We start from the raw sequence: 19,369 nt of genomic DNA, 5'->3' as shown, positions 1-19,369 counted from the left end.
GAGGTGTGAGGACTGGGGATGGAACCAGGACGTAGCTAAGCCAAGGCACCCAAATAGCCACGTCGGTTTAAGTATTTGTGGTGTACGTGGGATAATCTGTCCTGACCTGAGGGTGTGGACTGTAAGGGGCAAAGTCAGTTTTTTATGGTGCTTTTTTCTTTAACAGAATTGATGAATTGTTGAGCATTTCACTACTGGTATCTTTCTAATGGATTTTTTGTCTGTTGCTGCATTTGTCAGGCAAATTAATGTGTCGTATGTGACTGTATTTAAGTTTTGTGTGAGGCATAGCGCTGTGTTCTGAATGTACATGAGCATGGTTCCTAAGTAATGGGGGCTCAAGAAAGCTGGACTCCAGTGGGCTCATTTCCCACGTCCCTAAACTTCCTCTGCTGTAGGAAACTCACCTGCCACCGCAGTGGAAAGGGGCAAAAATTTGGGGCTGCATGGGTTTAGGTCTCTTTTGTACTAAAACCTAAAGTCCCACCTCAGGTTTTACATACACATCACAAGTCCTGAACAAGGTTGTTAGCGTAGTGGAAATGTAGGCTTTAATTCTGGGCCATATGAAAGGTTTCTTGAGTACCTGTGGCTTTGGCTTTGTATTGAAAGCTTTCTTGTGTCAGTGCTGCATTTTGCTCTTCCCTTCTGCCTATCTACTTATTATCATAATATTGCAGTTTTTTAGGGAAAAAAAGCAAGCCAACCTGTTGCTTAGCTGCTACCCTCACTGTTAGGAAAATAAAATGTTTTTCAGTCGATAGTGCTGCATTGCATAGTTCCGTCTTTCAGCTCAGTTCAAATAGCAAATTTGGTTTTGCTGTTTGGTTTTAGCAGTACTGGGGAATTGGGAACTAGATTTTTTTTTTTTTTCTTTTTCAATCTTAGGAATAAGTAAGTGGCCACAGTGATGAAACACAAAGTCTGTATTTTCTAAGAGCTAGGAAATCACAGCCAGGGTTCCCATTCAAGAAGCTCTGATGTTGTTGCTTTGGCTGAGTGCCGGGTCTCTCACACTGCCTTTTGTGGTGTGTGTGTGTGTGTTTTTTTTTTTTTCTTCTTTTTTTAAAATCCTTTCTGGCATTGAATCTACCCTGCAGACAATGAATCGGAGTGAATGACACTTGTGAGCAAGAAGAAACTGGGTCAGTTCCAAGCTCATGCAGGGTGTAGGTATGTTATCAAAGAGAGTTGGGGGGGACGAGGGGAAGTAGCCTGCTAATGTGCCTGAACGTGATATAAAATCTTTTAATGGATCTTTAGGGTCATTCAGCATAACTTACTATGACAGAGCACTGAGTAGTACAGAATGGTCATTAGGGTTATTCATCAGGTTTCACGGTTTTCAGCTGGAGTGCTGTCACAGTTTTAGTTCATGAAACTGCATGCTGAGGTCATGCAGAAAAATCAAATGCCTATAACATATACTTACTTTTGAATTTATAATACCATTTTGTAGGGACAAATAAGGGTATAGTCTCTAATTTTGGGGTGCTGGAACTGAGAGGAGGTACTAGCTGTGTTTGGCTCTGTATGTATAGCACAGGGCACTGTTGGTTCCCTGGGCTCTGTGCTGCGCCCAGTTGGGTGTTCGTACTCCTGAACACACTTAGGCCATGACAAACCAAAGCTGCGTGACCCGATGGTCATGCCGAGGCACAATTTCAGTAGCATGGGTGAATGGGTGAGCATTGCATCTTCTGTGGAGCTGATAGAGGTGCAGCACTCTGTGCTTCTGTAGGCTTTTAATTTGAAAAACAGTCAACAGAAATAATTTTACTGAGAAACTTTGTTCTATAGTTTCATCTATGGCATGAATAATTGTCTGATGGTGACTTGTGAGCTTCACAAACAATTTTCTTCTCTGAAAATAAGGTGCTGTTATCATACTCTGTTATCATACTTTGCTTTTTCCTACTGCAGCTTTTTTATAAAGTCCTGTATGTACCCTGCCACGCTGAGGGGTAGTGTAGGGGTGAATTTAAAGACAAGTAATGGAAGTAAGATTTGCCAGGTGACATTAAGAAACCTGCCATGGGATGAATGGGTAGGGAAAATTTCTCTGATCTGTAGCTGAGAGGAAATACCATTTAGGTACAACTTCATTTTCTGAGAGCAGTCTGCATGGGATTGTGGGTGCTCAGTACCTCAAAGACAAGTTAAAAAAATGAGCAAAACTGTTCAGGGATTGCATGTCGGAGCATCCTCAAGTGCAGTTTGCCTTGCTTCTGTCATTAAAAGCTCTCCTTCAGCGAGTGACTTCTCACCGCCACAAGCCATCGCATCCAGGCTGCTGTCGGGCTCTTTATGTGCTGGCACGCTTTCAGCAAGCATTTTTGTACCAGATTCGGTACCTGCTCCAGTGAACTTCAGGTGTGGGTCCAAGAGAAGCCCCATTCAAGAAAACTGCTTTTCAAGTGCAGCGGACTGGTTTAAGGAGAGGGGTTTTTTGTTTGCTTTATGCCTCCAGTGAGGATTAAATGAAGAGAACCGTTCTGGTATTGTGCTGGAATTGTCAAGAATATTTTAGGTTTCTCTTGCTTCAGTAAATACCAATCTAGAGAAGTACTGGTTATATTATGCTTCCTCCTGAGCATAAATATTAGCTCTGGGGCTGTATGTGTTGTTGTGATGAAGATGCTTAGGGAGTGTGCTTTTGTTTGTTTCTGATGCTTGTTTGCAGGCGTTTATTGAGCACTGGTGTTGGGTAAAATCTCCAGGGGTTCAGGACTCAGGGGGTTAGGCTCCTTGCTGAAGATACTAGGATCTAATCACGCTCATACGGTGTACTGTGGGTCAGGATACATAGAATCAGTGATTTAAGAAAAAAACCTTTTTAACTTTCAATACATTCATTCTTAAATGTGTTAGAATTGAAACCATAGTGGAACATGTAGGTACAGGTCTTAACCTAAGCGTGTAGGTTTATTGTAATAAAAATATAAGCACGACCTGATGGGCAAAACACAATCTGAATAAGAAGAGTTTACTGGCCTGAGCACTTGTAGTTGGTGTTTTTGTTAACGCTTAATCAGCTTTTGATAACAGTAATTGCCTCTTCACATCTGAACAGAATATTCTCTTACAGGTTGATTCATCCAGTTCGATATGATGAGCAACTCTTACATTGCGAAAGCAGGAATTGTTTTTGTTTTCCTTCAGTTTGTAAATAAATGCTATGCCAGAGGATCTACCAGATCCTGTCTTGAGAAATCTGAACGAAATAAGCGAAGTAAACAAGGTACGCACACAACTTGCAGTGTTCATTAAAAGTTGGAAGTACGTGGCTTTGTGCGGAAGTTTCTTTTCCATTTCATGCATTTCAGTTACAGTAATAGTTTATAATTGAAATAACATTAAATGCTGGTTTTGTGCATTTAATCAAATTTCGATTTCCATACAAATGAGGCTCAGCAGACAAGAACAAATAATTAACATAGGAGATGAAAAGTGCCATTTATTTGTCTTAAAAACAGAAATAGATTCAAATCTAGGCTAGCTGTGTAAACACTAAAAGCTAACACGCATCAGTAATGTTAGCTACCAAGAGTATCTTAATGTATCAGACTTCACTGACTGATGAATCTCTTTGTTAAAGAGAAGTTAAGTCATTGTGACTAGAAGAACTCAGACCTCCATTGTCAGTGACTGCAGTCACTGAATTTAATCTCTGTATCAAAGCTCTCTCCTGGAATGGGTCTTGTATTTTATAGGCTTTGGTTCAGAGCTGTAGCTCCCCAGCTCTAGGGTTTCATGCATATATTGACTTAAATCGCAAACTCAGCGTGCTGTCCCACTTGTTTATGTACTGGAGTTAGGAATGTGTGGTCCAAAAGTAAGGGACATGTGTCAGTGATACCTTTCTGGCTTAGGAGATTTTGCTTTCAAGTGTTCTGTTTTTTCACTGGGTCCTGTAGATGGTAAACATCAGGGTCTTGGAAATACAAGGTTGAAATGTGGATTTTGAGAACTTTGATGTGTTCACATAGTGCTTTATGGGAGATGTTTATTATATATACACCTGAGATGGAGCCTCTGGCACTTTTATTGGATGTAGAATTTCATTGGGCTGAGTTCCTTTTATATCTTTGTCTTCAGTTGAGGAAGAGTAAATAAACCTGTAAGGCAGTATTGAACGCTCTGTCACCCTAGCTTGTTTTCTCAGAAGTGTTTTGATGGGTAAATAGTGCTTGTAGACCAGAAAGGTCTGTGGGTAACTGGCTTGTGTCACTTGGCAGAAGTTTTCAGAGCTTGGTGGGCTTTGCCCCTTGCAAAGACCTACTGCCACCTCTGTTGCTTCTGATACCTCCGCGCCATGCCCTGGCGCAGCTCGTCGTGGGGCAGAGCAGTGATCTCAGTGACAAAGGCTTTTCTTACAGCAGTCTGGTGAGGGTCCCAGCCCTGTTGTCAGGGCAGCCTGGCAGCCTCTGCTAGCATGGGGCTGAAAGTAGTTCTGCTGCTGCCGACAAAGCACCTGCAATCCAAGTGTGATCAGAAGGAGTCTTCTGTAGGAGCGAAGTAAACGAAGTGTATGAGCTTGGTGGGCAGATGCCCCCACGTTAACTGATGCTAGAGCTGTACAACTGTATTTCTGCTGCATTCATTGGAGTACGTGTTTTTTTTTCTGGTTCCAGGGAGCAACCCGTAGTTGGTCTGGCTTAACGGTAACGTGGACAGACATCTGATTTGGTCAGAAGCTTGCTCTTTCAAAGCGAGCTCATCAAATTCATTCAGAAAACTGCCCTAGCAAGGTGGACTTGTATTGAATCAACACTTTGTTTCTTGTGGCTGTTACAGTCTTGATTTGATATTGGAAGCTCTAAATGAGATTTACTGTGCTGAGAAGTGGTCACAGGTACTGGATATGGATCCTCTCAGCCTTGCTTTCAATTACAACATTTCTTTTGAGGAACTAATTATCCCTGTGCCCTTTGCATGAAAAAGGGGAAAGATAAGCAGGAAATTAGTTCCAGTTTCAAAGAAAATAAGTGGTGTCCTTTTCCAAACTCACCTCTGAAAGGCTTGAAATGAAATACAATGAAATATATATAGGAATATATAGGAAATAGAGGTTGCACTTAGTGTAGCACCCAGGGCAGCACGCTTACCAACTCCACGTGTGCGTCTGCTGCAGGATCACTGTGCTGTGACTTGCACGTGTACGGGCCTCAGAAGTGAAGCATTCTCAATTATTCAGAAAGATTAAATGAGATGATTAAACCTAGGAGGGCTTCCTGGATCATTTTGTAATGGAGGCAAGGTGTTTGTTTTATGAAACCTGCGAAACTGCTGGAAGTTAAAACGTGCGGGTGGCTGTTTTATCCATCTGTCATGCAGTCTTCCTGGTTGAAGATAATGTGTAAATGACCATTTTGAGTGCGTAGCAGAAAATCTGGAAATTAGTGTGCCATAAAAGCAGGGGGAAGGAAGCTCATTGAACCCTGTGTTGAACTACATGATGGGTGCAGTGAAACATCTGGCATTAGACATGGCATTGTGGAAATCTTCGCTGGAACAAAAGCTTTCTGTGGCAGTGTAAACAACCACTTTGAAAACTTTTTTCCCCCTATAAAACCTGGATTCTTATATTAGTCAAAAATCTTGTTGATTTTGTTAGTGCCTAACTTAGAAAAAATACTTGGCAGCTAAAGGAGATGGAGACTTGTTTATCTGGCACTGTTTAAATTTATTTATAATCTTGCTTGGCATTTCTGGTGTTTGATTAAGTTTCCAACTGTGTTGTAAGTTTTGTTTTAAATTTCAGATTACAGATCTGCCACTAGCTTTGGCAAAGCTGCTTTCAGGTGAGCGACTCCTGTGGGTGGATTATGTTATCTAATGATGCGTCCCATGAAATCAATATTGTTTTTTTGGCTTTTACTCGACAGTAAGCTTAATATTGTGCTATATGTTAAGCTTGTAGAACTGGTACAAAGTCTGACTGATTTTACTTTTTCTCTTTTTATAAAGCTAAGGAGTTCTTTGTTTCTTGCTCCCGTTGGCCAATTTGTAGCTCTTAGGTGCTGCTAGAGAGAACAGGGGAACTGTTGCCAGAGAATACATGGTTAGTGGATGATATTTCTGAAAGGCAGATGTGTGTTCAGGTAGGAGCATGCTGGTGGGCTGGCAGGGTGCGGGGTGCTGGAGGGGGAGCAGCATCCAGGAGAGCTGGCCCCTGCTCTGAGGCTCATCTCTTAGGTGGCAGCCTTTGGCCAGCTGTGTCATTTTCCTGCACTTTGTTTTAAGCACTGACAGAAGGATGCAGTAGTTGGCAAGATTGAGGGTTAGCATTCTAGAAGTGCTTTGAGGTGGTGAAGAAGACTTACAACAACACCTCGCTGCTTGAAGTGTTTTCGCATTCTCGCACCCTTGAACTTTGTAATGTTTTGTAAATTTATGCCAGGTAAAGAGCTACAACTGTTGCTGTTTCTATTGTTTGCTTGCTTCCCTTCATCCCAATAAATAGATACATTTGCTGTAAAGTGAGACTTGTATACTAAATTTTGTGCTGCACTGTAGAAAAGACTGTTTGATCCTTACAAGAAAAAGTACCCTTTTATGCTAGAAGCTCCTATGTGGATCCTAATTCTGCTGATTTAACTCACCATGTCGTATGTGAGCACAGGAGGTGGTTGTATTTCCAGTTTTTGACTTGTGGCCAGTCGTTGACCACTGCGTGATGTGTTTGTGCCTGTGCTGCAACAGGTGCCTGATGGTAGCCAAACTTACTGCATTGCGTATTTCCTAACCAAAAATCTTTCTGCTTTAATAGCTGGCAGCAAATAGGTGTGTGCAGTGCTGCTTTGTTGCTGTTTTGGAGCGGGGGAGAGGAGCTGGTAGTTTGAGATGCTTTTCTTCCTCATCCTCTTGCTGCAAGTTACCATCAGTGTGGGCAAGAATATGGATGTGGGCACAGAAGCAGGTCACCGGGGACGTCCCATCTGAGTGCAGCCCCCTCTGGGGAGTTCAGGTGGGAGAGGTGGGTAGGTTTCCTCAGGTGGTTGTGTGTTGTTTGTCTTTCATGCTAAAACACGATGGGCAGCAAATAGAAGCAGAACAATTAAGCTGAAACTCTTCCAGACACTGCACAATGAATAAAGCAGTTCGATAATGCAGGGAGGTGTGGGCTCAGGGCTAGGATAGCTCAGGAAGCATTACTGGCGGTGTTTTCAGCATCTGGAGACTGGGTTTTGCACCATGCCTTTTAGTGTCACTGTTCTCTCTGCAGCAGAATCGCCCAGCAGCTCCTGCTCCTCACTGCTGAATAACATGTGAACCTGACGTGGCGTGGTTTCCGTCGGGACCAAGTGCACAGCTGGTTAACCCGAGCAGTGTTTAATAAATGTGTTTTGTGTCCCCCCGTGTATACACCTTCTTCATAGAGGAGTGCCTGTAATGCAGGGAGCAGCCACATTATGGCACATAACTGGCAGTTTTTAGTGACAGTAATACGGGGATGGGGCTATTTGCTTATTTGAACCTGTTGTATGTAATCGTACCTAAAATAGTGCATATGGAACTGAAGACAGACATGAAGTACACTTCGCAGGCTTTCCCACATGCTTTCCTGGGTGCTGTCTGCGAAAGGTGGGGCTGCAGAGCAGCTTTCTTCTCAGCTGTGTGTGACTTCCATCGAAATCGGGCAACAAGCAAATTAAAAGGGTTCATTTGAAGTATTGAATTGCATTTTGCCGTTGTTGGAGGAAGGTGTAATGGAAACCTGTAGCTGGGCTGAAAGCAGCCTCTCGTCTGTGAAAGCATCTACCAGAGGCTCCGGTGTAAATTCTGTACTTGGAATGGCATAAAATTCTTAAGGAACTTTATGCTTCACGCTGATGCTTTGCAAATGTGGTTTAAAAAAAAAAAACAAGCTGCGATGATTTATTGAGTTGATGCTTTCCTGTGAACTGGAAATTTGAGTTTAATTTTCAACTTTAGCTGTATTTTTTATAGCTTTAGTTTTATTTTTTTCTTGCTACATTGGGCAAGCGGACCTTTTATTCCCATAATCACAAACTTTCTTCCCTTCTTTGGGCTAAATAAATTACTTTGGGTTTTATTTGGGGGAAAAAAGTCATCATGTGTGACCTAAGCTGCTGGTGTGTGGGGTGTTGGCGGTTTCTTGGTTTTATTTTTTTATTTATTTTGCTTGTTTTTAATATTTCCACTGTGCTCTTTGCTATCAGCTGTTTGGATTGAATAAAACTCTTAACTGGGTCAGAGCGCTCCTGTTTCTGCTGTCGCGTGCTGCTTCCGGGAGCAGTCAGGCAGGTCTGCTTGGGCTCTTTGTGCTTTGGTGACCTGCGTGTTTGCTCTGAGTAGGTGGTGTACTAAGAGCATGTGTCCGCTTCTATTCTTCTAGAAGAGCAGGTCTGGGATTTGGAGAGAAACAGGTACTGTTAAATGCTGTTTTAATGTATGGGTGTCTTCAAAAGAAGTGGATTTGAGTCTACTATCAAACAATAAGCCTGTTAGCAATATCCTATACTAATTATCAGGTACGTGGGTATGGCTTTGGTTGACAGCGGGTGATCACTTATCTTACTTTGCATGGCTGTGTTGGCCAGAAACTTAAATGTAACTTCTGCCTTGATTTAGTTTAGACGTGCGTTTTGGGAAGGTAACAATTGCAATAGAGCTTCTTCTCTTAAGCTGTAAACTGTGGATGAGAGAACGTGCATCTATATTGTAAATTTCTTAGAGGTTCCTTTTCCCCCATCGATAAAAACAGTTACCTACTTCATTCGTTCAAAACCAGGGCTGGGTGTGCATTACTTTATAAACCCTTCTTTGATTTTTATTTTTAATAAGATGTGCTAGTTCTCTAGTCATGGCTTAACTGACATTACCAAGAGCAGTGGAGTATTGAGAACCACCATCGTGAAGGCAGTTGCACGGTGATGGTCTGGTGCGAAGGTGAGCGCATCGATGCTCGTAGTGATTCGCAGATCTGCAGTCTGCAAACAAGCTTGGAGTTGTTCACCGTTTGTATAGACAGATTTTCCCTGCAAAATATAGTGAGGAACACAAAATTAAGCTGAATTATTAGGTTCTGGCATTTGATGGATGGAATTGATACTTAAAAGAAAATAAAAAAGCATTGACAAAAATTGTACTTTTTATGATGCTAATTAGGACTGACAGTGTGATGATGGCAAGTAGGTAGTAATGCTGTAGCAGCAGGCACTTCAAGTTTGCAGATACTGGCAGTTTCTTTTAAAGGATTTGCTGATACATAGGAATTCTACAACAGAGTTTAAGCTGGAAAGTGAAAACAGGTTCATCAGTATGGAAATTGTTTTACAAATAGTTCTGCGAAATATCTTGAAATTGGGCTGGACAATTGTGCAAGTCTGGGTGGGGCCTGGCATACGTACTGCTTAGAGTGGGAATTGCATTCTGAATTCATTGCATAATCTAGCATGTAAAAGCTACCAGAGCATGTTTTTGTTAAACTTCGCTTCTGAGGCAAGTGAGCAAGTTGTCTTAAGTGCATGACAAGAAGTAAAAGGGGAGCACTGTGGTGATGGCTGCTGCTGGCTCCCCAAGCTCGCAACTTCTCCAGCTAGAACTGGGCTTGGGAACATTGTGCAAATGTGGACCTCTTCTCTTAAGGACACCAACTTATTTTCAGATATGTGAAAGGAGCAAACTTAAGAGAAACTACGTTGTCACTTTTTTTGGAATTGGTTTTGAAAATCCAATTTAGAAATCTGAGAAAATACTTGATTCTCATGTTATCAACTTGTATTCCTGTTAGTATTTCGTAAGTGGGAAACCTACTGCTAAATGATATCCTTATTCTTTGTAGATGACGATAATGTAGGAGTAGAGTCTACCGTGGTCAGATCAGAACACTATTTCCCATGCAGAAAGCTGAACTGAAGTGTGCATGATTGCGTGAACCAAAAATCTGCCAGATAGATCTTGCGTGGTGTTTTTATGAGGAAGTTTTTACTACAGATGTCTGATAGAGTTCTTTCATAAATGCTGTATGCAGGCCCTCCTGTCTATTAAAGCTGTAAACGTCCAGTTTGAAATACGGAAGTGATCTGGAGCTCAGCAGATTTTAGCAGGCTGAGTTATCCAGAGCTTTTGTCCATTACACTTACTCTATATGTATTTAGACTCAGAGGAATAAATAACACTTTAAACAAAACATAACTTTCTTCTTTCCTAGAGCTCCGTTGCACCCCAGGGCAGTTTGCGTGTCGGAGTGGTACCATCCAGTGCATCCCTTCAAATTGGCAGTGTGATGGATGGCCCACCTGTGAGGACGAGAGTGATGAAGTTGACTGTCCAGGTAATGCTAAGAAGACCACTTATCCCAATATCACCTTGTTTTTCATCAGTACTTTAACTCCTTTTTTTTTTTTCCTAAGATCATTTGCTTATTCTTATTTGGAAGTAGACATTGTTCCATAGAAACGCACCCCTTTATTAATAAACTTTTTCAATTTGTGGGGCTAATGCTACAAACACTTTTTTCAGTTGTCAGAGTTGCACTTCAATTTAACAGCCCGAGTAGGTATGCTGGAGGTGAGGAGAGTTTGTTGTCTAAGAGACTTTCATGGCAGGGAAAAATTATGTTGCAATTAAGTCAAAATGACACGTAGGCCTGAGGTTAAATTCTGAATTACAGTTTTGGTTGTATGAGTGTATCACTCAAACTGTGCTGGGTGACACTGCTGGACTAGGTAGAGAGCTTGGTTTATTGCTACCTGCTCTGATTATGCTGCATGTGCTTACGTGGAGAACTTTGATCTGCCAAGCAAGCTGGTGTATTTACTCTTCACAAGCTCATGTATGTTTTCAGGGGCCTATTACCTACCAGCAGTGGTTTTCTGTTACAGCTGCTGGATACTGAGCTGTCTTATTTTTTAAATTTTTTTTGTGAACGCAGAATCACAAATATGAGCATTCACGTTTGTGTTCTTGACAACCTGGCCGGTGCAATTCTTTTTCTGGGTACCTTAAAAGAGGAGGGACCTGTAGTTTTTTTTCTAACAACAATGCAGCAGGAATGTGAAAGCATGGCGCAGTTCAAAACTCCTATCTCTACAGCATGACTAAGCTGTGCCCAAAAACTGTTTTAAGAAGCTCTTTGCCATTGATCTACGTAATTTGCTTGGTAGAGAATCACACGAACTTCGCAGCATTGTCATCACAGCGTTAAGTCTGTCGTCATTCTGAGTTTTAAGCTATTTTAGTTAGAGGTGCTACAAAATAGTAGCATCAGTATTTTACAGGAACAAGCTGTTCTAAATATATTTTTGAGTGGAAATAATACAGTAAATCTAACACTCAAACTTTGAAACTGCTTTAGCTAACCCTCTCCCCACTGTGCTGCACACAGACAAGTGAAAGAACATGCTTGGTGCTCTTTTTAGAAGGCTTTTGGCTAGTTTCTGTGACTGTGTATTTGCAGTGGGGGAGGCGGGCAAAAATCTGTTGGTAGTTTCTTCTGACACCAAAAATTAAGCCATGTCATTGATGCAACTTGTGTTTAAAGTTGTTATCAAGGATGCGGATGTCCTTAAAGAAAGTTGCTTTTATAGTTGTGCTGTTATTCTTCTTCCTTTCGAGCTAATTTTAACCAAATGTGAAGAACTAGAGGGATCTAATAAAGGAGGTTAATGAAAGTGAATAGCTAGGTAAAAGTCACGTTAATACTTGAATTTATTCAAAATGCCCTGAAGGCTTGACTTGTGGGGATATCGAAATATCCCATTAGTGCAAAACAAGGTTTTTATCTTCTTAACCTACAATATCAGTCAGCAATCTTAAGGTGTTGCGTGAAGGATGTAATAGGATGATGATGACAACTCAATGTTTCTGAAGAATATTTGGTATGTAGCTAGGAGAAGGATTTTCACAAACATAACATTTCTCAGTAGATAGGCTCTGCACCTGCGTTTGGGGTGCAGGTCTCATTGGACTGCCTGGCCTGACACCATGAGGAGAACTTCAAGGAATTAAAAGCATGTGGGAGAGACTTGATTCATCCCCATGTCTGTACACGGGCAGAGGAGAACAACAGAGCAACATAAAGAATCTTAGAGGGGGAAGTGATGGATAGCATAGAGGAGGAAAGTGCTCCACTTGATGAGAACATTAATCGGATAAGTAATTGGTGAAAAGGCTGTACGGAGCTAAAACAGCCAGAAAGCTGGGTGTGGCAAGGACTGAGATATTTGCACAGTAATGCAAGGAGTGTAGCCAGCAAACCAGAGGAACGAGAACTACTGGTGTAGGACGTAAAACTCTATTATACCTGTAACGAAAATTTGGTGGGATAGCATTGTGACCTGAAATGGGCGTTGAAGGGTATGCGTTATTCAGAACTGTCAGGAATAAGGGCGAGTTGGTCTGCTGGCGTGCATATGAATGGTGTCTTGGAGTATGAAAAGGGATGGCATGAATAAAAGTAACTCTGCTGAGGCCACAATAAGTTTGGAGGAGCATGGTTTTCTTATGCTGGGGAGAGTATTAAATCTGGGAGCAGTCATAGGACCGGCTGACTGCTGAGACATTGACTGGGGAACTAAAGCAACTAATAATAGTAGCGCACAGTCATAATCGAGAGTGATAACTTTCTTCTTTGACCACTGAATTAAGAAGAAATGATGCAGCTTTAAATTTAGAAAATACCTTCAGATTTAGATGAGTAATTGTAAGATGATTCAGCTAAACTTAAATACTTCATAATTAAGGTCCTTAATTTCAGTAAAGGCAGACAACACTAAAAGAACTAGCTAGTGAAGCCACCTGGACTTGTGAAACTTGGATCATTAAAGTATCTTCAAATTAAAAGGGATGAAGTCTCTCTGAAGCATTAAGAGAAAGCTTGCAAAGGAAGGGCTATGAGTCTAGTTGTGCAGCCTGTACTTTTCGGCCTTTGAGCTACTATTGGCACCCTGTAACATAAGTCAGAAAACATCAGTGGTGGTGAAATAGGTTTTTGTGGTGTTGATGAAGGTGTGTTTCAATGACTGCTTTGTCATTTTGCTATTTGCAAGAACTTAATACAAAGCCATTGTAAGTTCTTTGGCACCATTCACCTTTTTTTCAGCCTGATTTCATTCGAGTTAATAACAAACTTCCTATTGAACTAGGAGGATCGTTCTGTAATAAAATCGTTTGGTGATTGTGTTGTCCAAAGTACAAGAAACACCCCCAAAACCTAAGACTTTCCTGTTAGGATCATTTCTTTTAGCATCTTTTTCGGAACACAATTAGGTAAGGCATTAATTCATTGACAGTCTGAGTAAGTGTGTCACATGCCTATTTTTGTCAGACCACACGTATACAAAATATACATATTTACAAAAGACTGTTATCGTAGCTGTTCTTATGGTCTCTTTTCAGAATGACTATTTTCTTTTAAACATGGAATTCCCTTCAGCTCCAGACTTGCAAAGTGTAAAGTGCTGTCCCCCTTGCCCTTCCCAGGAGGCATGCAATTTTTAGTGGAATCTGCATCAGTGATTACCCTCAATTCATCTATCTGGTAGACTAAAACTTTTTCCTGCTTGCTCTTGTTAGTGTACTAAAAATTGTTGGGAGGATTTATGCTGCATGTGTCTGTAACTGTATCCTACTTGAACAGTGGAGACTAATGAAATCTGTGTACTGTTCCATATCAACAGTAATTGTTCCTAAAAATAATTTATCCCAAGGTGGTGTATTCTGTGAAATGGTAGAAACAGGCATTTCTTACAAATGGGGTTTTATTATTCCTACTCATTTCCTATTTACAGTTCTACACAAGAAATCGAAGTAGTAACATAACTTCTTCTACCTTTACAGAAGTTCCATGTTTGAACCCACAAGAAGGAAGGGCTCTGCAGTTTGCCTTTTTACTGCTCATTGGATTTCCAGCTTTGCTTCTGCCAAAATATCAGATCAACTTCTCTAAATATCCTGCCCTCTGTGTAAGCTTTCTGGTTAAACAAAACTCACTGTCAGCAGCCCACGTAGAGCAGGGTTTAGTAGAGCTCTGGCTGTTCACCTGTTTTATTTTTATATTACAGGCTAGGTGCTTGTATCTGTTGCGTATGAACAGAAAATTGATGTCATAAATTCTTGTGCTTTTCGCAAATCCCGTCCACAGCAATTTTTCATCTTGCAATTATATTGGTGATTGTTCCATTTCCTTTGTATTTTTAAATAGAATTGTTCCCAGGAATAAGTGATAAGACTGTGCTGTCAGCTGTCCTTAGGCTTTTCCTTTCCGCTAGCTCCGTAGCACAGAGCCTTGCCTCATGCTGTACTTTTTCCTTTAATAGGTATTTCTCGGTGCTGTTTTCTGGACCTGCTTGGTCAGGAGCCCAAATGCAGCAAAGTTTCAGTGAGCTGAATTCTTTGTTTCCCCAGAGCCTGAGGCTACAAACCCAGCTGGACAGGCTGCAGGGCTGGAGCTGTAGTTTCTAGAGAAAGTAGCACGAGCTGCTGCTCTGCAGTCCCATGTTCAACACTAAGATTTTACATGTTTTGGGTTGAGACCGGGAGCCTGATTTCATACAGAACCAATCTTTTTAGGAAATTTAACTGTAAACGCTGATCTCAAGCAATGTCATCCTTCATACTGTTCTGAAGGACTTCTCCAGACACAGGAAGAAATGTGTTGACTTGGAGGTTGGTTGTGCTAGCGCTTGCATGTTGTATCATTTTTGGATCTGGAAAGTCCCCTTTGTGGAGCCAGCTGAAGGTATGGCCAGTAACTGATGAAGCAGCAGCTGTGACACACTCTTGCAGTGATCATTATCAGCTTTCTTTTTCATTTTGTCAAGGGTATTTTGTGTGTGATGTGAAGTGATTGCACTATCACTTCCCCAGCCATATGCCTACTTCGTCCTCTCTCTTGTTCTTCCTATTTACCATTTTCTTTTGCTTTACCCTCAAGACCTTTCAGACTGGATGAGGACAAGTTTCTTCCAGTTCTGGGCAGTCTCTACAGCCAAAAGTTTTAGAGGAACGAAGACAGCTCCAGCGTAGGTGGTTGATATAATGTGTTCATCTTCCACTATCACCTAATTGTCATTTTGCCTTGTGTGACAGGAAGCTTAAATATTCCTTTCAAAATGGTTTCAACCCTATTCTTCCTTGCTTAATGATATGTTGGGAAAAGCATTTCCGTTGATTAGTCTTGCATTTCCTTTAATTTGACTGTTTGTGCATACTTTATGAACTACTACATACAGAGATTTGCAGTCTTTAAACTGTTGACCTTTGTGTACTTTTTAGTACATCTCCTTTTTTTCCTTTTTCAAAGCTAAATGACAAAATGCCTCCGATCAATTGCACACCTTTTCTGAACCCTTACCGAACTCCGAGGTGATGCGTTGTTTTTACCCTACTTTGAGGTGTTTACGTGCTGAGCTCTTCACTGCCAGGCGATCTATTGGTTTGACGGGTGCTCAGCACAGCAGGATGCTGGTCTTGGTTAGCATCAATTTCCTAGCCTAACACAGTGGGTAATGCAAAGCGTGGAGCTGCCAGACCTGACAACAATCACCCCTCCCTGGGGACGTCAGAACTATATTTCCAAATCTTTAGACATGAAACTGGATTTAATCCAGAAACTCTATCGCCTCTCAAATTACCAGATTGAATTAAAAGCTTTCTGAAGGTTTAGTGGGTAATATGCTAGACAGAAAATTTAAGGCTTAGGGGACAAGGCAGCTTTCGTATGTACGTTTTGAGAATCTGTGTTTATACAGGAGTAACTCAAATCTTAGAACAAATAAGGTATCACAAGACCTGGTAGCCTCATAAACAATTTCATTTTGACATAATTTGAATAAAGAAATGCGGTAGGATTCCCCATTTATGATGGAAATGGAAAGATTTGGGGCCAAGTGTTTTGAGTGTCCCAGATGAGATGTCAGGAGTCTGACTTCCTGAGTGCTCGGTGCCAGGGAGCATGTCCTGTGCTTCAAGTGCTCCTATTGAATTTAGTTGCAGGTGTCATAGCTTAGCACTTCCACAAACCAGCCAGTCTTCACACTGCATCCATCCCTGTGAAGTGTTTGGCTTGCGTGACTTGTTTGCTGTGGCACAGTAACTCTGGGAACTTATTCAACTCCCCAAATCCCAGCGTTCACCCCCTGTGTGAATCCTGACCTTGCAAGCGCCTCTTTAAGCCCCTGACACTCAGTCTGTTGTGTCTGCTCGTTTCTTCGATGCAAAGCAGACTGGTCCCTGTGGCAGATTGCAGCTTCTCTTCAAGCTCCTCGGAGCAGTTTTCCACTCGGCGTCATGTTTGTTCCCCCATGCAGCGCGGCTCAGCACGCTCATGGTCAAGCCTGCTCCTGTCTCAGCTGGTGCCAGCTCTCGCTTTTGTGTGCTCTCAGCTCCTCGGGTCATGTGCCATTTGCACCACTCGGCTTTTTGCTTCCTTTCCCTTGGTCTGAACGATAGATGCACCGAGGGGTACAAAAAGGAGCTTTCTGTACTGCTTGTGTGCTTCCTTCTGCTAACGAGACACCACAGGCAAAGTACGGAAAGGAGATCCTGTGGATAATGCTGCAGAGTGGTCTCTGTGGATGTATGGTAAAGACTGCGGGCAATTTAACTGAATTATTTTCAGCTTCTGTGAATAATGGGCAAATTATTTTATTTGTTTCTGACCTAGACCTGACAGCATTTGTCACCTTCATTTTTTTCCGTTCTCTCCAAGAGGAACAGCAAAACTTGTGTGCACGAGAAAACTTTCTGTGAGTTGTCAGGGCTGTGTTTTTGCCATCAGAACTTGTTCAACTAAAAGGCGGTTGGAAGTGTAAGCAAAATATCTCCCCCTTCCAGACTCTTCACTTCTGTTCTGAAAAATTTTTGAACAGTATTGACTCAGACCTGAAAAAGTTTACCCATATAAAATTCAGCAGGAGCCATTCAGCCTGGCAAACTCTAATTCTAAATTGGTAGCTTGAAGTTTTAAACAACTGAAGAGAGTCATGTAATCAGACGTGTTGGGTGACTTTCCTGATGTGTGCTACTATTACTCAGTCTGTAAACATGCTAGAGTGAATTAGCAACTGTTTGTAAATTGGAAGGAGCTGCATGAATACTAATCGTGGCTTGATCCATTTGGAAGCAGTTTGGAGGATGTTCCTGTCAGGCGTACTATAGTTTACAAGGGGAAAAGAGAAATTGCACCCCATGAATCTTCCCTTGAACCTGTTTTTCCCCTTTCCCCACTAACCAACAAGCAAATCACATTTCTAGCATAATTGTATGGAACCAAAGAAAATTTAAAGCTGTTTGTCTTGGCTAGTAAGAATACTGCTGTTGCTGTTATTTCTTGTGGTGGTAGGATCTAGAAAATAAAGGGTGTGGGAAATAGCTTATCTTCCCCAACTGGATAGCTTTCAGAATATTAAATGTGCACATTGGCACGAAAAATCATTGTTTTGCCTTCTTGAGATACTGAAACATAGGTTTTGATCTTCTGGCTCAAGTTGTTATCTTAAAGCTAAGTCCATGGCACTATTAATTTGTATTTAAAGATATAAATATTTTTAATAAAGGAAAGCAGAATAGCAGGATACACAGAAAATTCTTCTGCAAAGTATTGGAACTGTACAATAGGAAAACCAGCCCAATTACACCTTTGCCACCAGAATCTGCAACTGCTTTTCATGATAGTCAAGTAATTTACAGGCTCGTTAGCATGCTCTTTCTTTATTGCCCTGGAACAACTTGTCATCTTTGCTTTTCTCAGAGACAGAAAATTCAGGTCAAATAGAAGCAATTTTCTATTTGAAGAGCTCCGATTTATTAAGCAACTGACAGCGTTGGGCTTGAAGGAGAACTTGTGGTGGCTGCTTTTTGCCTCTTGAGCCCTTCTCGTTTCGGTGGCAGGTCCACTGATGCCGGGGAAGGAAGGAGGGGATGTCCTTCTTCTGGGTGGTGATTGACTGAGCTCCCTTTGTGTGATCCGTGTAGCTTTTTCTCAAAGCATTTGGTATAAATTCTGTCAATTTGACGTTAGCGTGAGTAACCCGTTCTTAACCCTTGTGTATTAAAACCCGCGAACTTCTCTTTTATTCCCAGGGGAGTTAAATTGTTAAGTACTCGTGGGCGTTCTGTTTAGCCGTGGAGGGTCAGCCATATGGTGCTGCATCTGCTCTCACTTCTCAAAGGGAACTAATTCTTCTGTTTGGTTCCAACCGGTTCTTTCTCTTTAGATGTTACCATTTAATGCCATGGGAAAATAGGGCTTCCCGGTGCTGAACTCAGTTCCTCTTGGATAAAGTATTCTACATTAATTATATTAAGACTTTAAAAAATAACACTTTTTAAAGATTTGCTTTTTTAATGTGTTAGTATCACTCTGATGATCATAGTGTAAATAATGCTAATGCAACATTAGGATTAACAGCAGGCAAATTCTAAAACTAAAAATAGTTTGGCCTTTAAAGGAATAAAAATAATCCATGATCTTCATTGTCAAATTATTTTACCATTTTGTGTCCTTTGAAATGTACGCTCACTGAATTTCTTGGCACTAACTTCTTTCCTTTGATACGTGGCGCATTCTAATATGGAATATTGGAATTACTGCCTCGTTCCTGTAAGGCCATGTGAGTGTATTATACATAGCCATTTCTTAATGGGCGATCTCTATAGGCATGTAATTCCTAGGGTAACCTGGTAATTAAATATCCTTGCTAATTCCATTAACTTGGGACAAACTCAGTATGCTAGAGCCAGATGAATGCAGAGCTGCTCTGCTGTTCCTAGGCTCCTACTTGAGATTTTTTGGTTTTGGTCATTGGTGCAGTTGGTCCCAAGGAGTACCTTGTTTGGTGGTGGGTCTTTTGGAGGTCTTTCCCCCAGGTAACACACCAGGCAGCCTCCAGCTGGGGGTTTAAATAATCATGAAATTGCTCTGGATGTCTTGATTTTTCAAGTTAGTGGAGAAAGCTTGATTCACATTATTTTGAATATATTTCAAACAGATGCAATTAAAGCTGTTGAAGAAGTCTATGTAGCTGCTCTCTATTTTGGACCATGGCTGGTGTATTTGGTTTAGCTAGTGTAAATAGAGCTAATCAGCTTTAAAGGGAAATAAGCTGATTTTTTTTATATACAGAAATATATGTCTACGTAGCTCTTTGTGCTGTGCAAGTCTATTAGCTCAAATAGCAGCTGGTGGTATTACGTGACATACAAGTAGGTATTTCTGATACTTGCATTGTTGGGTTCTTCTTTTTTCTGTTTTTAGGTTAATTCATTGTTTCCAGATGGAGCTCTGGTATTTATCTGCCTTTCTCAAGGGTTTCTGCCCACCACCCTTCCAGGCTTCCTGCTTATGGTTTTGCTAGTTTTGCTGGCAGTGTCTGCACCTAACCTGTGCCCCTTTTGC

The 19,369-nt window shown here is 41.4% G+C and overlaps 1 protein-coding gene across 2 annotated transcripts in view; it reads left to right on the top strand.

The window, feature by feature from the left end:
- DGCR2 (DiGeorge syndrome critical region gene 2) overlaps positions 1-19,369 on the top strand; it is a 49,162-nt gene that overhangs the window by 9,593 nt on the left and 20,200 nt on the right. For both annotated transcript variants that reach the window (XM_040576880.1, XM_040576881.1), the window contains exon 2: positions 10,181-10,303. In XM_040576880.1, coding sequence (XP_040432814.1) covers positions 10,181-10,303 — 123 coding nt within the window. The remainder of the gene's footprint in view (positions 1-10,180; positions 10,304-19,369) is intronic.

This window comes from Cygnus olor, chromosome 17 (genome assembly GCF_009769625.2).
Source record: "Cygnus olor isolate bCygOlo1 chromosome 17, bCygOlo1.pri.v2, whole genome shotgun sequence".
Lineage (NCBI taxonomy): Eukaryota > Metazoa > Chordata > Aves > Anseriformes > Anatidae > Cygnus > Cygnus olor.
This window is presented reverse-complemented; position numbering and strand designations above follow the sequence as displayed.